The following is a 16,212-nucleotide window of genomic DNA, read 5'->3' on the forward strand; positions in this document are numbered from 1 at the left end:
ATTAAAAAGGAAGCTTGTTCATGTAAATGATAGGGATGTTCCAGGCATTGTGTATCCTGGTTTTCTTATGATCATTGATTGTGTATTGTGTTATTTTGATTAAATAATTCATTTTCTTAGTATGAAAAGAAAAAAGGGTAGTTTTCTGTAAATAATCTGGCAACACTGAGCTTACAGGTATGTGAATGTAATGGAGATGAAATTCAGATGGGTGAAATATTCTGCCCATCCCTACAGTAAAGGAATAATTTCCATAGATGGAATTTTTAATCCTGCCTTATGGAGTGGGCTTGTACATTGGTCTCTGGAGTGAGTGATTCTGCTTGTGATTTACAAACCTTCAGAGAGCAAGGAAAACTCCTATGTGGATGGATACTCAGTCTCAGCAGAGGAATATATCTGTAGGAGGGAAAGCAGTGAGCTTGTTTGCTGGTCTGTTTACAGAGATTTAAATTAAAACCAGTGAGCTTATATCCCTCTGCTATTTCCATTGTAAAACATCAACCTACAAAGTTTTGTCTTCTTGCCAGAGCAAATGTTAGTGTTTGTGCAGAAATGCTTTTCTTATAAAGAGGTGCTTTGAAGAGACTGAAGGTGGTGAGAATTGAAGTCAGATACTTAAACTGATTTAGTTTTTATTTTTTTCCCTCTTCCTTAGGTTACAGTTCTGCATGAGTCATTTGTTATGGCATGAAATTGTAGTTGCCACCATGGGGTTGGGGTTAAAGTAGAGTATACTTTGGAGGAGAGGAATTAATATAAATTTATAAGATATTGCTTGCATAAATAACAGAAAACAGTAGTATTTATACCCTCTTACAGTGCAGTTATCTAGAATAATACATACAGTAATGCTGCATGGACATGGCTGCCATTCCACTATACATAGCTGACTTGTTCTTCTGTTTTATCAACCTCATTCTCAGTGAGCAACAACGTGTCCAGCAGAATGGCCGATGATGCTTGGATGGGTGAGCTCTTCAGCCTCATTGGGCTCTGGTACATAATGGGGTTAATCCCATTTCTCATCCCATTCATGACAAAGAGCTTGGAATTTTCTGCTACAGAGCTTCTGAAAGAGATCCTGCTGGATCGCCTCCGAAGGGCCTTGATAGGCTTTGTGGTCCGATAGTTGCAAGTGATGTACCTGCTGAAAGCCTCCCTAAATGTTTTGTTGAAGAGTGTATATACTAGAGGGTTCACTCCTGAGGATACATACCCTATCCAAACAAATATCTCCAAAAGCTTTTGAAAGACCTCCTTGTTGCAGGAGTTGCACAGAACTGAGCTGATGTTTGTTATGAAGAACGGGCACCACATCAGCAAGAAAAGAAAAAATACAATCCCCAGAACTTTTGACGCCCTTTGTTCATTGGTTATCGTTTGCATGGACTTCCTCCCAATCGTGGATGTCCTGCAGATAGGCATGTCACTGGACAAAGTCTGGTCCTTTCTGGAGCCATTGAGCATGGCCACCTTTTCTGGTGAGGAGGCAGGTGTTGTGTCACGCTGAAAGACTGTGGACACTGTTGACCAGATGAAGCGCTGCGGCGGCTTGTTGATCAAATAGGCCTTTTTGCGCAGCACTTGGATAGTCAGGAAATAAGTGACGATCATGATAGCCAGGGGAATGAAGAAGGCAGCCACTGATCCGTACAGAATGAAGTCATGAAAACGATCAGGCGTCAGGAGACACGTGATGTTTGTAGAGTTGCCATTTCCATCCTCAATGCCTCTGATAGGGACTGGAATTGCAATGCCTGTAGGAGAAAAAACAAGTGCTTCAGCAGAGGGTAATTGCTTGTGATCGCTTCACTGAGCCTGAAGCCTCAGGGTTTCTAAAGAAAGGTAATTCCTGAGCTCTGGAGCAGGCAGGGAGTGATGGACACAATGTGAAGTGTTGAGAGCATCACGTGGGTAATTGGGCAAACAGTACTTTGTAAGACTTGGCAGGCTGAACTTTAACAGAGTGCCCTTTGTAAGGAGATTGGGCCTAACCCCTAGTGATTGAGGAAACAGGATAAAGTAGCCAACTTCTCAAGTGTAAAACACATAAATTGCTTTGACTCTGATTATTAGAATTAGTATGGCTTTTCCTCCAGTAAAATATGTTTCTGTAATGCCATCTTCCCCTTTTTTTTTCTCTTCTCCAGGGTAGCTTTTGCACTTTCTGAAGGGCAGTTTTGTAAATACATAAATCTTGTCTTTCTCTCTTCTATTAACCACATCAAGTGACTAAACAGAGACAGCTGATTTTTTTCGTCCTGCTTGACTCTTTCTTATATACAAGTAGCTAAATAGTTGCCAGAATTATTCAGTGTGTGTTTGAGATGGATTTGTTGTTTAAAGTCTCTTGCATATTTAGGAGTGTTTAAATGAGGCTGGCTAGCTCTGTAATTCACCACTCGTTTTAAAAAAACGTTAGCAGTCTTGTCTTTTAAATGAATTTTTATAACCACTAAATTACAGTCAGCACTTCATTTGCCAGCAGTCTGACATTACAACAAAAACAACAGGTTCCTTGCTGTCTGGTGAAGGTGATTTGTGCTGTTTTCTGATACCACTTAATGAGATATAGGGATTTACTGTATTCCTTTTCTACTCTGCTAACTGAAGTTGGTTTAAAGCAGCAAGAGCAAATGGGTTACCCTTCAGCAACTTGATCCCTTTCTTAATTAGAAGCACACGTTCAGATACAACAAGCATTTAAAATGAAGATTGAACCAAATTAACCTTTGATTTGGAGAATCTGGCTCAGCTGCAGAGTAGTTTTATGTTAGATAAAAAGAAATTGAAAAGTACAGCTCTGTTTAATGGCAATAAATCGCACATTAAAAGGTCAGCTTGTGAGTGTCTTGTCATGCTAAGTTTTTTTTTTTTTTGGGAGGGGGAGGGGGTTGGTGATAGAATAGGTGATAGAATAGCATCTTGTCTCCTATCATCACAGCGCTTCCAGAATTTTTTTCAACTCAGAAATTTGGGGTTTGCCTCAGCCAAGAAAGTGGATGTACCCACTCTCCTATGCATCATTTGTCTTAATAATGCAGAATAATTTTGTTTGGTCTTGCACACAGAACATATTGTGCAAGACCATACACTAAGGCTGTCTGGAGCATGTATTAAGTTATTTGAATTAAATGTTTTCGCTTCCTTAGCTCATTTAACTGTTTCATTTTTTAAGCATTAAAGACAGATGAGGTGCCACATCTTAGAGACACTGATATCACAGAAGTTTGTATGTTGTTATAAACTTCTTCATATAAACTGTTCGGGGTTTGTTTTTTTGATTATTTGGGTTTTTTTTTTTATTAGACATTAACCTTTCTATATGCTGTCTTAGCCTCCAGTGTTAGCCTGGATGTTACCAGCCACTCATTTATATCTTTGGTATAAATAAGTAACCCTTTTGTACTTCCTTTATGTGGCACAGAATTTTACCAACATCTATTCAAGGCTTCAGATTGTGTTTAGGACAAAATACAGTACCACAGGAACATGAAATCTTGCTTTCCTAGGAGACATACTATGCATGAAGATATTGTCTTCTGATTTTTGAACTTTCAGGACCATGAAGAAGAGTGATGATTAATACTCTGACTCAATCCTTGGCCTTTCTGGTGGGCCTAATAAGGAGCAGTGGTTCAAGCAGATTTTTATGATGTAGTTACGTATGATCCAAGAGGTGGACTTTGGCCAGCCTGAGTGTTATGGTCCTCCAATCAATACACTTGGCCAAATTTTCTGTTGTCCCCAATTCCACCTATTGTTTTGGACATGAAAAGCTTCTGTGTTCCTTTTCCAGTCTCCAGGTCTCACATACCTATTGAAATGAGCCAAACCACGATGATTTTGATGATTGTTGTAGCCCATGAATTGTACTGGCTGGCCTGGATTGGCTTTTTTATCGCAATGTAGCGGTCCAGGGAGATGGCACAGAGGTGCATGATGGAAGCTGTGGAAAAGAGGACATCAAGGAACAGCCAGATAGGACACAAGGCTGTTGGTAAAGGCCAGGTATTGTCTGAAAGAGAAGAAAAAACTCATTAGAATCCAAGCTTTTTGAAAACTTTCAGTGTGTCATTTTCCTATGACATCAGTATCTTTGAAAAGTTCATAGTACTATAGCGACTGAGCTTTGTCACTGCCTCAGATGGGTTCTGTCTTATATTTTAGTTCCTAGCTGCCATGGCTGCTGCCATCATATTCATCAAGCTACTTGTGTACTCTAAACCTTTCTCTGTCTTTTTGTCCTTTTGTGGCAAGGACTCTGGATTAAAAAGTTTATAAAAAATGGACCATGGCTGTTTGGTTCTTGTGAACCTGCTGTTAAATGATTATATTCAGCTGTTTCTGCTTGATAGTCCTATGATTCAAGGTTATATTAAATGGAGGAGATAATGAATCATAACCAAAGTATTAGCTAGTCATTATAGAACCACTATTGAATCTTAGCAGTGGTATTGAAGAATCTTGTTCGCACATCTTTAAAATGAGTTTGCTGTATCACTTGGCCAGTGACAGTGATGTGTCACTAATGTGACAGAGTAGGGCTTTCTGTCTCAGTAATGATTTTATAAAACTTGAACATTTTTGTGCATGTCCTTTTTTTTTGTTTCCCCAAGAACCATGGTTTAGATTTTAAGTCTGGCATCCTGTTTCTTAGAATCGTTACCTGTCCTTAATATTAATCTTAATAGCAAACATAGAGTCTGTCAACTGCACTATGGCCAAGATAAAGGTTTTATAGTGTTCAGATTTCCAAAAGGCTTGTATTTTTGAGATCTGTGTCTCCCTATCAACGTCTGCAATACCAAATGAACTTTGATGGAACTCTGATTATTTTTTTTAACTGGTCTCTTTTTACTCAGAAGTGACTTCTATTGCAATCCAGTGTGAGCAGTGTTCAGTTTGAGGTGCACTTTAGTCTTGTGTGTCTGTAAGGATGTTCTGTAGTCCTAGAGAAGAATGTGTGAACAAGGAAGATTTTTCTGTTTCTCATGGTAGAATCTGATCTACTAAAAGTATTTTCCTCCCTTATAAAATTCAGCTGTACTCAATCAAGAAGTACAATAATAGGATTGCCAGGGAAATCTGTTCTTTGTTGAATGACAACTGGGGGGGGAAATTGCATTTCTAATAAATCAGATTGTTTTTAATTTCTTGGCCAGCATAAATAGACCTGCTTGCTGAGAACACCAAATGAACTGGACTTTTATAATGTTCAGTCTTGTCACATATTGATACCACATTGATATTGCAGTCATTTGAGATTAAAACATGTTTCTTAACATGACTAGATACATGGAAATGTATCAGTGTTGCTTTGATTTGAATTATAAACTCCAGTGGATGGAAAATTTTATGAAGACAAACATAGCAAGTACTTGTCTACACTCTTACCTGTGCTGGGAAATCTTCTGTGTTTAACAAAGAGAATGGATGGATGGAGCCCTGAACTGAACCTCAGCCAAAGCAGAGGACTCCAGGTGAGAATGGCGTAGGCAGTGAGGCAGAAGGGAAAGAGGCAGTCTGCTTTCAATTTATTAACCACAAAAGTTTAGTATCTACCATAATTATTTCCTAAAATAGATTCTATCATTGAAATTATGGTTCAACAAACTTAGTCTGTCAGGCAGGTATGAGAAAGTTGTAATTAGTAAATTATAAATATTTACTCATCTTTAATTTTCATGCCTAGACTTCTGGCTGGCAGTAAGGTACAGTGCATTTCTGAAACATATTTCCTTTAAAAAGAAAACCAAAACGTATTGTGGCTCATGTAACGAGCTGTAATTAAAAAAATACAGTTAAAAGAAGTAACTGATTTGATGGGCTTGAAATGTTTTTGCTCACTCCAGAAAACTGTCAGCTTCTTTTGACTTTGTGATGAAGGATTAGTTCAGATAAAACATGAACAATAGAAAGTGTGTTCTACAGCTTGGAGGATGGCAGATAACACAGCTGGATTTCAAGTGAGCAGCTAATACTTCTTTTGGAGAGTATACTCGCATGCCATTCCCTGGATTATAACTGCTTTGAGTTCTGGAGAATCCCAGTGTAAGAAGTCTTTCCTTTTTTAGTTAATTTACTGTTTGCAAAAGAAAATACTTTGCAACAAAAGGCCCTTTTGCTTCTTTGAAATACAGATACATTTAGACAGTATTCTAATACAAAGCAGTCTTGTACATTTTTGAGTTGTAAGAGCTTTTGTGAGTTGACAAGTGCAACTGAACAGAGAAAGCTTTCTATTTTCTTTTTTTTTTTGGTCTAGTTTTGAACTGGGTGCAGAAGGCAGTAGGTTATCACATTCATGATTATGGCATTATATCCTGCTGCCTTTGTGTGTAAGAGATGCTGGTTTTTGTCCAAACAAAATCAAAGTAAACTTTAAATGCAGTAACTGATAAGAACTGAAGATTATGGTTATTATTTAAATGAAACCAATATCATGAAACGGATACTTTGAAGTCCAGAAGAGTCACATAGTTATCTAGGATTCATTCTGTGGTGTATTTTGATATAACTTACTTTAATTTGTAGGTTACACCTGCATTAGAAGCTTTGTGCCTGTTGTTTGAAGCAATGCTCTGGGCTGAATTCTTGTGCTTTTCTGGTGATGGTGCTGTCTGTAACTGTTGGCCTATTCTATTCGTTTAGGAGTAGGGAAATAAAAGAATATTAATTTCCTTTCATGATTCAGAAAGCTTCTCTGACCCTTGAACACGATGGTGACCTGCTGGGTTGTTGTCCCACTTTATAATTCAGAACGTAAAGTGAATATGTCCTGTCAAGCAGTGATACAAAGCCCTTAGCAGGTCATGCTTAGTTTGGACTGTTCTGACTCTCCTGCTGTAGGTCTTCATTGTGGAAGCAGACTAGAGCATTTACAGGGCAGAGATTCTCCACTCCCATTTTTCTTGGGAGTTAATAGGGATTGGATTTTTAAATGCCTTGGTTATCTGACAAAGATGCCTGCCTGAAAATTTGTCTGATTTCTCCAACTGTCAAGTGGTGTAAGTTAAAAAGAAATTCCTTCTTCCAACAAACCTTGACTCAGATTCTCCCAGCACTGCAGCAGTGCTGCTGTTGCAGATTTTGCTTATTTTGAGTCAAAATAAAACCGAATACGTACTTTAAGATTTGTCTTGCACTCTAAGAGAAGTAAAATGGGCTTTTACTGCAACTGTCTACCCTTGATTAATCTTTATTTAAGAAAAGCTTTATTTATAGGAAATACCTTGGAAATGTGTAATCCTTAAAACAAAGTACCGTATAGAAGAACTGCTCTTGCTGTAAGCCAAAATGTTTTTGGAAAGCTTAAGAGAAAGCACTGCTTATGTAAATGTCTAAGTATGATTGAGAGAAGTCTTTAAATAGACTTGAAAACCATTTGTTCTTCTGCTGTAAGGGCTGCAGAAATGTGTTACCTGTAAAGAGTTTTTGTTTTTGTTAGATAATGATGCTATTGCTGAGAAGGAAATAGATATTTTCAGTCACCAGCTCCTTTAAGCCTAAGCTTCAGTCGTGACACTGGTGTGTGTCTGTAGCTGTGTATGCAGTACTTGTCTCCATGGGCTGCCAAGGCCTGGTGTCTCCAGGCTGTTCTCTAGTTTTTTATAATTTAATCAAAGTATTTTTTCAATTAGGCTTACTTTCTGATAAACTCTTGTTTTCTTACTTATCTTTAGATTTGAGATTTTGGAAAGTAGTCCCCAATTAAAGTTTTCTCTGGCAGTTTGCACAAGCAAGAATTGAAAATTTGTTGTGGTTCATCATCAGTAATGGGGGAAGATTAGTACTGCTTGTTTGTGATAGATTAAAATAATGGTTTGCAACCTAGGATGATCAGCATTACTTTCTGATTTTAAGTGGACAATTATTGGGAGGAGAGAATGTATTTTAAAAGATGGTACATGTGTTGCCTTCAAGTAGCCCATTGCCCACCAAGGTGTGGACATCAGACTTCTTCCTGCTGCAGGCTTTGCAAATGGGAGGATCTCTCAAGTTTGTTTGCAAATTTCACTATTCAATGAATTTCAGTAGTTCTGAGTGTTAGAAATTTGGGTAGCTGCTTTGAAAGCTGGATGGCAGAGAATGCAGTTATCTACTAGATTTTATCTTCTTGGGTTTTTTTAAGAAATGAGAAGAATTTAGCAAGCTATAAAAGCTATGAAATGTTTATGTATTCTGACACTCATGCTCGTAAATTAAAACTGCTGTGTATGTTTGTACCAGAGTACATTTTGGTTGCTCTGCTGAGAATAAATCATGTGCTGCTCATGGCATTATACCTGCAAGTGAGTTTACAGATTCATTTATTTACTTACTTTTAAAAAGGGCAGCTCTTTATTAAGGCATAGTCCATTTCTGAAAAAATTTTGATGAATGTTCTGTCAGGGTGTAGAGCCAATGTCTGTAGCAGATTTTGATTTTTGTCACACCCTGTGACACATTAGTTTGTACAGTCAGGATTTTAATATGATCACACTTTAGTTCACACCTTTTCCTTCAAATCTCCACATAATTAGATATCAATCCCAAATCGGAAGCATAATATTTGTACTCTGTATCTAGAAGCTGCACCCAGCTCTTTCATTATTATGGAAACATTCCTGTGTGGAGGTGCCAGGAGGCTGGATTTAGTTTGCTGTCTGGCTGTCAATGACTATTCTTTGTTCAAGTAGTTATCTGGCTAATGTAGCTTCAAGATTTAGACTTGTTACGTATTTAATGTCTGTTCTGTCTTCATTCCAGTAACTCTTCATGTTTTGCTCATGCTTTGAACTTCTATAAACACCTCAGCATCTTCTCCCAGTCGGTGAAGAGGCAAAGCAGTTTTTCTGGTTGGCTGCCAAAGAGAGACTTGTGTGCAAGACATTTCAGTTTTAACCACTGTTGTGTGGAAGGCGGGTTGTGGTCTTAATTAATTATAACTGATTTTACTACTTTCTGGTAAATTTCTTGCACTATGAAAGATATTTTTGTTTGACTTTTGAATTAAGATTCCTAGCATGCTTTAAATTGTTGTAACCAGGGTTTAGCAGTGGATTAATTGAGAGATTAAGGAGCAATAGAGTCCTTATGAAGTTATAAAGGAAAGATTCGTTATTTCAGCAGAATGAAAATAATAATAAAAAAAATCCAAAACAAGAAAACTCCACCACTACCAAAAACCTACTGCACAAAATGCAGAATTTGCCTTCCCTTTATATTGATTGCTAGTCAGTACTAGTACTTTTTATGGCTAGTAGCTTTGTTGTTGTTAGTAATGAGGCAGGCACTAAGCAGTTACAGCATCCATGTGTAAGTATGGAGATGTGTATCTGCTTCCTGCCTCCCTTACATGTGCACATACATGACATACCAATGTTTTCTGTAGGTGACTGGGGTTTTGAGTTAGAAATCACTGCCTCAGTTATGTAGCTTCAGTTTTCTTTTTAGAAACTGTTGCTTAAAAAAAAAATCGCAATTCTTTGATCTCAACACTGAATTTTGGCCTCCGGTTCACACTTCTGTTTAGGAAGAAGTCTGTAACACACAGAAATTCTCAAAGCATGTAATGAATAAACACATTTGTTGATAAAGTGATACCAGTTTTCTGTAGCAAACAGAAGCTACTGATGGCCTTTCTGAAATAGAGTTTATGATTGTGTTTCCTTGTTGCTCAGGCAACTCTTCAGAGTCTAGTCTAGGAAAAATGAACTCCTTCAGCCTTTCTTAGAACCTTAAAGGTAATTATATCAGTCTTTAAGTTTACTGAAAAACGTTTTGATTTTTGATTGATTTTTTAACATTTATGATACGAAAATAAACAATTTAAAATGTATTCTTAAAGAAAATTTAGCAGTAAAAGAGACTTTCCCATGGAGTTGCCTCTAGTTGTCAGAAGCAGTATCTCAAATAAAGCTGGGTGTGAGAGGCTGTGGAAAAATCATGCTTGTTCTGTAAGGACTAATGAGAAAGAAAATGTCACATCCAATGTTTGTTCATGTGAAAAAGACCTATTTTATTTCATATGAAGCAGACTAAATGATAAACACGTATCTCAAACATCAGATACATGGACTGAGGCTTCCTTGGCTTGACAGACGATTTAATTGTGATGTCTTATGAACCTGTGGCTTTCCCCAGGGTGGGAGAAAATCACTTTCTCTGAAACTGGTACTGGTAAAGTTTGTTGTCACTGATGATGCCAGGGACCAGCTCTGACTGATCATGTAAATATATGACTGCTCATGGAGTCAATACTCAGGTAAAATCAGATGCTTTACTCATAGAAAGTTCAAAACCTGTTCAGTGTACTGAACAGATACCTAGCCTTGATTTCAAGTTTCTAAAGAAAATATTGCCTGCAATTAGTTTAATATAATATAACAAATACCAGTATTGTGCTGATGTTGTTAAAAATTATATTACACTGTACAAAATATAATTCCCTGTACTTCAGCTCCTGTTTGAATATTTTTAAATCTTGGATGATTTTTGAATGGTTTGTTTCAAAGTTGTTTGTTACATGGTTACATAGTTGTACTTCCCATAAAGAGATTAATCTATATTAAGGTGAGAGGGAGAGAAGATTTAGCAGCCCTCATCCAAGTGATTTTTAAAATTGTAGTGCCGGAAAGTAAACAACTTTTCTGTTTAAATTAGTCCTCCCAAAATTGTACGCTATATGCAAACGCGATGAAACAAACATGCTGCACTTACCAAATAATACTATGAGAAGGGCAATTGGCATCACAAACAGACCCACAAGCAAATCTGCCACCGCCAAGGAAGTCAGAAAGTAGTTGGTAGCGTATTGCAACTTTTTCTCCAGGGACACTGCCAGAATGACAAGTATGTTCCCCCCAATGGTGGGGATTATCACCAGGAGGATCAGCAGTGCTGCCCAGTGCACTTTGTTTCCTTGCTCCTCACTTAGGTAGTCCTGCTTGGGTGCTCCTGTTACTGAGAGAGGTGACAAAGATCCGCTGCCAGCTCCAAATCTGTTCAAGGACTGTAAAGGATGGGACATTTTTGTGTGCAGTGGAACGTCTTCAGGAGCTCTATTTTGCGCAGGAGTTCCGTACAGTGTAAGAGTTCTCTGTTCCTCTCTGGTCCAGGATGGTCCTGAAGAAAGGCCAGCATGGTCAGTATAGTGAACTGGTCATCTGCTATTTTGAGATACTATAACCATGTCCGAGCTGGTATCCATTTTTTTTATTCTGTGCCTTGTCGAGCACAAAAGAGTTTTAAAAATGAAAGTCCTCTCTTGTGTCCATTTCTGTCAGGAGTCTAATCTCCCCTTTATAGCAATGTCCAGATTTCAGAAGATTATAAGGAAAAAATAAGCAGTGCGTTAGCTTCCTTTTTTTCCTTTTTTCCTGCAGCAGTAAAGAGTGATAGATGAATCTGAATGTGAAGCTATTCCCTTTAGGTGCAGTCTATGTAGATTTGCTCCTTCTGAGTACAAACTGATGCAGAGGCAGATGCTCGAGTTGTGTATGTGCAACTCCTCCTCTCCCGAGTGTCTAGTCTCCAGCAGCATGTGCGTAGGCAGACAGCAGTTCCCATATTTCCCCTTATTAAGAATCCTGTTTCTCCTAAGAGGGTAACCCCAAAAATATCTTCAGAAATTATGTATGAGGTTTCCGTTTTAATCTCAGCAATTCCTAATTTATCAGGTGAGGGTCAGGAAGCTGCCGACAGTAAAACACTGCTGACAGTCTCAAGGGGACCGTAGAGATTTATCGAACTGAGACATCTAAATTTACCCATTACTTGAAGGGGTGGGGGTGAATAAAACGCTTGTTTTTGTAATCTGAGCAAGGCTTTTATTAAGCACAGCCCGTTCTCTCCCTCTGTCTTTCTTTCTCTCTCTCTCTGTCAACTCTGTTAAAGACTTAAGGCTTGCATTTCCCCCTTCAAGCAGAGACCCAGACAGCTGTCCTGGCATTAAGCTGAACAAATGCTCAGTGCCTGAGAAGATTTGATGTGTTGCAGTTTTCAGGTGAAGAGAGCCTTACCTCTTTCTCTTGCATTTTAGTAGAGTTCAATTAGCATCCAGGAAGATCCTTTATAATTTTCTTTTTTGTCATATGGTGAAAGTTGAGATTTTTCACTACTTTCTGGAAAACAAGTTGTTCATTTGCTTTTGGCTTTTATAATATTTCTGAAGCTTATGTCTTCGTGTGCTTTTATTTAGCACATTTCTTCTATAATGAAGATTAAGAATTTATACTTGGGAAAACTGTATTTTCTTCTCATCCAAGTCTTTTCTTCAACTCTGAAATGGAGGAGAAGAATAATTCTTACCATAGGTAAAAAGGATAGAAATAAGATTGTATTCTCTTTTGCTGTCCTCTAACTTCTATTCTTTTTTGATTCTGCTTGGGTGATCAGCAGAGTCCGTGTGCAGTTCTCTCTTTGTTCATAAGCAAAGCTCGCAGTTTGCTGCTATCCGTGTTCGTTGATTGACTCCTTCCAGCGTATCCAGCTCCAGTGTTTGAAAAGCAGGGAGGGGAGTGGGTGGGGGGGTTTGGCTGGAAATCAGACGGAGAGGGTTAATTGATTCGCTGCTCCAGCACTATAATGTGTGCTCCTGTAGCTGTGTCAGGATATGCAGATCCTGGCAATGACCCTTCACGCTACAACATTCTGTCTTTGTGCACCATAGCGTGTCTGTCTGTCTGTCTGCTGCTCGCTCTCTGGGCTCTCTTGCTCACTTACTTTCTGGACTGAAGCACACTTAACCCTAAAAAGTTCTGCAGCCCTGTAAACACTCCAGATTTTTTTCTTTCCTAACTTTGTAAAAATATTGTCCAGCACATTTATTTTAAGTGTGTGCACTGTTACTTTAAAACTTTCCTTCTGCAGCTGCTTTTTATTATCCCGAGTGTTCTCTTTTGTTACCTTCCAGCTTTCAGTCAGATGTGTGCATAGCCTCATTGTCACCTTATAGTTCTGCATTTAAATGGAAATAGAGTTCACTTACAAGGACATTAGCTGCAAAATTGTGTGATAAGTCCTTGAGTAAAAGCCAGAAGAGACCACAAGATCATGGTCTGACCCTCTGTATGACACCAGCCATTACATTCCATGAATTGCTAGTGCACACCAGCCTTGAGCTGGAAATCAGGTCCTCAGTGAACTGTGCATCAATTTATATTTCTTTAAAAAAGATAAAAATTCTATCTCTAGAATGCAGGTAATGTGGGGCCAAAGAGAGAAGGCTACTGTCAGAAATTAACAGAAATACTTAAAGCATATTCAGATCATACAATAGAATTTTCAGTTTTCACTTGTTTCTTATTTTTCCTGTTTAAAGGAGAACTGACAATAAGATTCCATGCTGTATTCATTTACAATTGAGTGTTGATTTCTTTATTTATCAGAAAAGTATATATTACGAAAATAAAGATTAGTGCAGCTATGGTAATACTGTTTCCTTATCTGGCCACCTCCCTATTGTCACCACTGACAGTACTGAGAGAGCAGAGCACATGAAAACATAAAGAAGTGGAAATTGAGACAGGACAATACCTTATTTGGCTAATGGGCATTTGGATTCAGTTTTTCTTAAGCTCCACTATGTCTAATCAACTTCTGGTTTATATTTTATGAATCTTAAAGGATATCCTGCCATTAATCTAGCTGTACTTGAAGTTTTTACTACAGATTTTTCTGATGAAAGCCAATGAATACATTTATATCTAATTGAAAAGGAAATTATTTTTAAAATACAAATAAAACCAATTATCTTAGGAACTTGCAGAAGATGATAGAAGTTTAGTGGTATGTTGGCTTGCAAGCATTTTTACCTCTTTGGTACATTGTTTAATTTCAGAGAGATGAAAAACATACCTGCCCTTTGTGATGTTTTCTGTCCTTTACCATGTTTGAATCATTTGAGAAACACATCCTCCTCTGTATCTATTGCACACCTGCAGCAGGTTCTTCACTCTATCTTCTGGCCAGGCTTTTTGTGCAGGCCACTGTCCTGTCCCCATGTCCAGCTCTTCTCCTGTGTTAATGACAGTAAACCTTAAATCTTGCTAGACTCCACTCCTGGTCCACTGTAAACAGAATATTTGAACCATACATAGACACTATTTTTATTTTCCATCCCTTGCTGTTACTCCTGTTTTCAAATTGCCAGTGCTATTTTATAGAGCCATATCTCCATCAGATATGAGCTTTCTCTGGAGTGCTATTCAGTCAGTACATATCCCTCAAGTTCACTTGCTGTGCTGTACATGAGATAGTTGTAGGAAATTCCTGGTTTGGGAATAGCTGGGATCATTTTTGTCCAGAGAGACGAGATGTTTAGTTTACACTGAATATATCAGTTTGTTGCGTTTTTCTCTGCAGGTTTTATGTTTTCTATTTATTTCCCTTTCTGTTGCATATCCCCTCCTTCAGAAATGACCGTAAATTGTTCAGTTATTATCTGCATTTCTCCTTTGTTAACTCATTCATGGATGAAATGAAACTTCTGTTCAGCTTTTTTTTTTTTTTTAATTGCCACTGCACCACTAAAACAACTTGTGGAAATAATTAATGACCAATAGTTTTGAAAAGTTATGAATATTTAGAATCTTTTGAAATATGACTGAGGACACTTAATGAGGAATTTAGAAGATATATTTGACATTGTTCTTCAATTCTCTTATCTTTAATTTTTCAATAAGTTGTATAGTCCTTAAATATTTAGACTAAAAAATAAGTGTATGTTAGTGATGCTTCAGATATTCCATTTTTAGTCTCAATCATGATGATTGAGATGTGTGATGGGTTTTTTTCAGTATTCTGTATATTTACTTACTTATGCTATCATATATTTATATATATATATATTTAAGTGGGGTTTCATGTTTAAAAATTGTTGAAATATAAAGAAAAATGGCAGTAATGCATTAACCTTGAAGATGTGCAGCTTAAGAGGATTGGAGATAAACTGCTCAAAGGATGTGATTTTAACTGGTCTGTGATCTAAGACGTTTGAAATGTGCTCAAAGATATGGCAATCTGAGTTTTTAGTTTATCTTATTGCATGCCTTGTGGGGAAAAAAGATTACAGTGGATTGTTAAGAGCTGATATACCTGTGATCCTCAACTTTCAGTAGCCCAATAAGACTCTTGCAGGCAAAGCCTACTGAGAACTATGGTATCTGCAGAAGTTGCAATTGTAAAGACTTTCAGAAAAAAAACAAAAACCAACAAAACAGTTTAGGTCGACACCATGCACAGAAAGGGAATCTGACCACCTTCTATGTCTAGCTGACCTGGGTGGGTTTTTTTCATGTTAATCTGTGTTAGCAGTCAACATCCCAGTTTTCATTCTGTTAGTTTTTGCACCGGAGGCTTAGGAAAATTTTTCTTTCATCTCTGTTTGGAAGTTATGAAGAATTCAAAATTATCTTTGGTTTCTAGGCTACTTACAAGCTAAGTATCAGCTTTTTATGGAGACAATATCACACACACATATATATATATCTCCAAGAAATAAAAGCCCCAGAAAGGAGCTCAGAGTTGAGGCTAAAGCAGCTGGGTGGGAGTCAGGCAGCTCCTCTGTGTTTTCCCTAGTTCTAGTTCCGGGGAAGATTCAAAATCCGTAGTGTAGGGTGTTTGTTTCTTGCAGAGGTTTCAAGAGCAACCAGTTGGTGAGTAAAACTAATAAAATGCCAGCTGTTATGTTTTGCTGAGAATCTCTTATTGCTGTCTTAGTGCATCTTTATTTTTCTTTATGATTTTGTTTGACTTCTGAAACACACTAAACTGGATATTGGAGGAAATCCTTCATCTGCAGCCCATTTATCTCAACAGTAAAACTTTTCCTGATGTAAGGGTGGAAACAAAGCCGTAGCTGACTACACTGTTGAAGTCCCATGGAAGAAACTTCTTGAGATTTTTGGCTTCTTTATTCATTTAGTTTCCTGGTAACAGAACAAAGTTGAAGCTAGTTATGATGTTGGGTTTTTTTGTGTACAGGTCTGGGTTCACTGACGTCTGTGGTTTCATGGCTAATGTAGGAGCAGCTGAGCAATTTTCAGATGAAAATGAAGGAAATAATTGGGCCATTTTTTTGTCATCATTTTGCTGTTGTAGTAAAGTGTAATTGCAAAAGCAAACTGCTTGAGTAAAACCAGTGTTAGGAAAAAAGGAAGGAACCAGTGCATTAAAGATAATTTGGTTTTCAAAAATAGACATTGCCTATCTTTCTAAGATACA

At 37.7% G+C, this 16,212-nt stretch overlaps 2 protein-coding genes across 2 annotated transcripts in view; one reads left to right on the forward strand and one right to left on the reverse strand.

The window, feature by feature from the left end:
* Positions 1-16,212, forward strand: part of PSMD1 (proteasome 26S subunit, non-ATPase 1) — a 66,829-nt gene that overhangs the window by 24,884 nt on the left and 25,733 nt on the right. The gene's annotated exons all lie outside the window — the stretch shown is intronic.
* HTR2B (5-hydroxytryptamine receptor 2B) lies at positions 605-12,379 on the reverse strand. Its single transcript, XM_088170438.1, has 3 exons — positions 10,708-12,379; positions 3,821-4,021; positions 605-1,760 (listed from the first exon to the last, which is right to left on the reverse strand). Exons 1-3 carry the CDS (start codon positions 11,015-11,017, stop codon positions 880-882), a joined length of 1,392 nt encoding a protein of 463 aa, XP_088026564.1. The 5' UTR covers positions 11,018-12,379; the 3' UTR covers positions 605-879.

The sequence above is a fragment of the Sturnus vulgaris genome, chromosome 10, assembly GCF_052056855.1.
Source record: "Sturnus vulgaris isolate bStuVul1 chromosome 10, bStuVul1.hap1, whole genome shotgun sequence".
Taxonomy (NCBI): Eukaryota; Metazoa; Chordata; class Aves; order Passeriformes; family Sturnidae; genus Sturnus; species Sturnus vulgaris.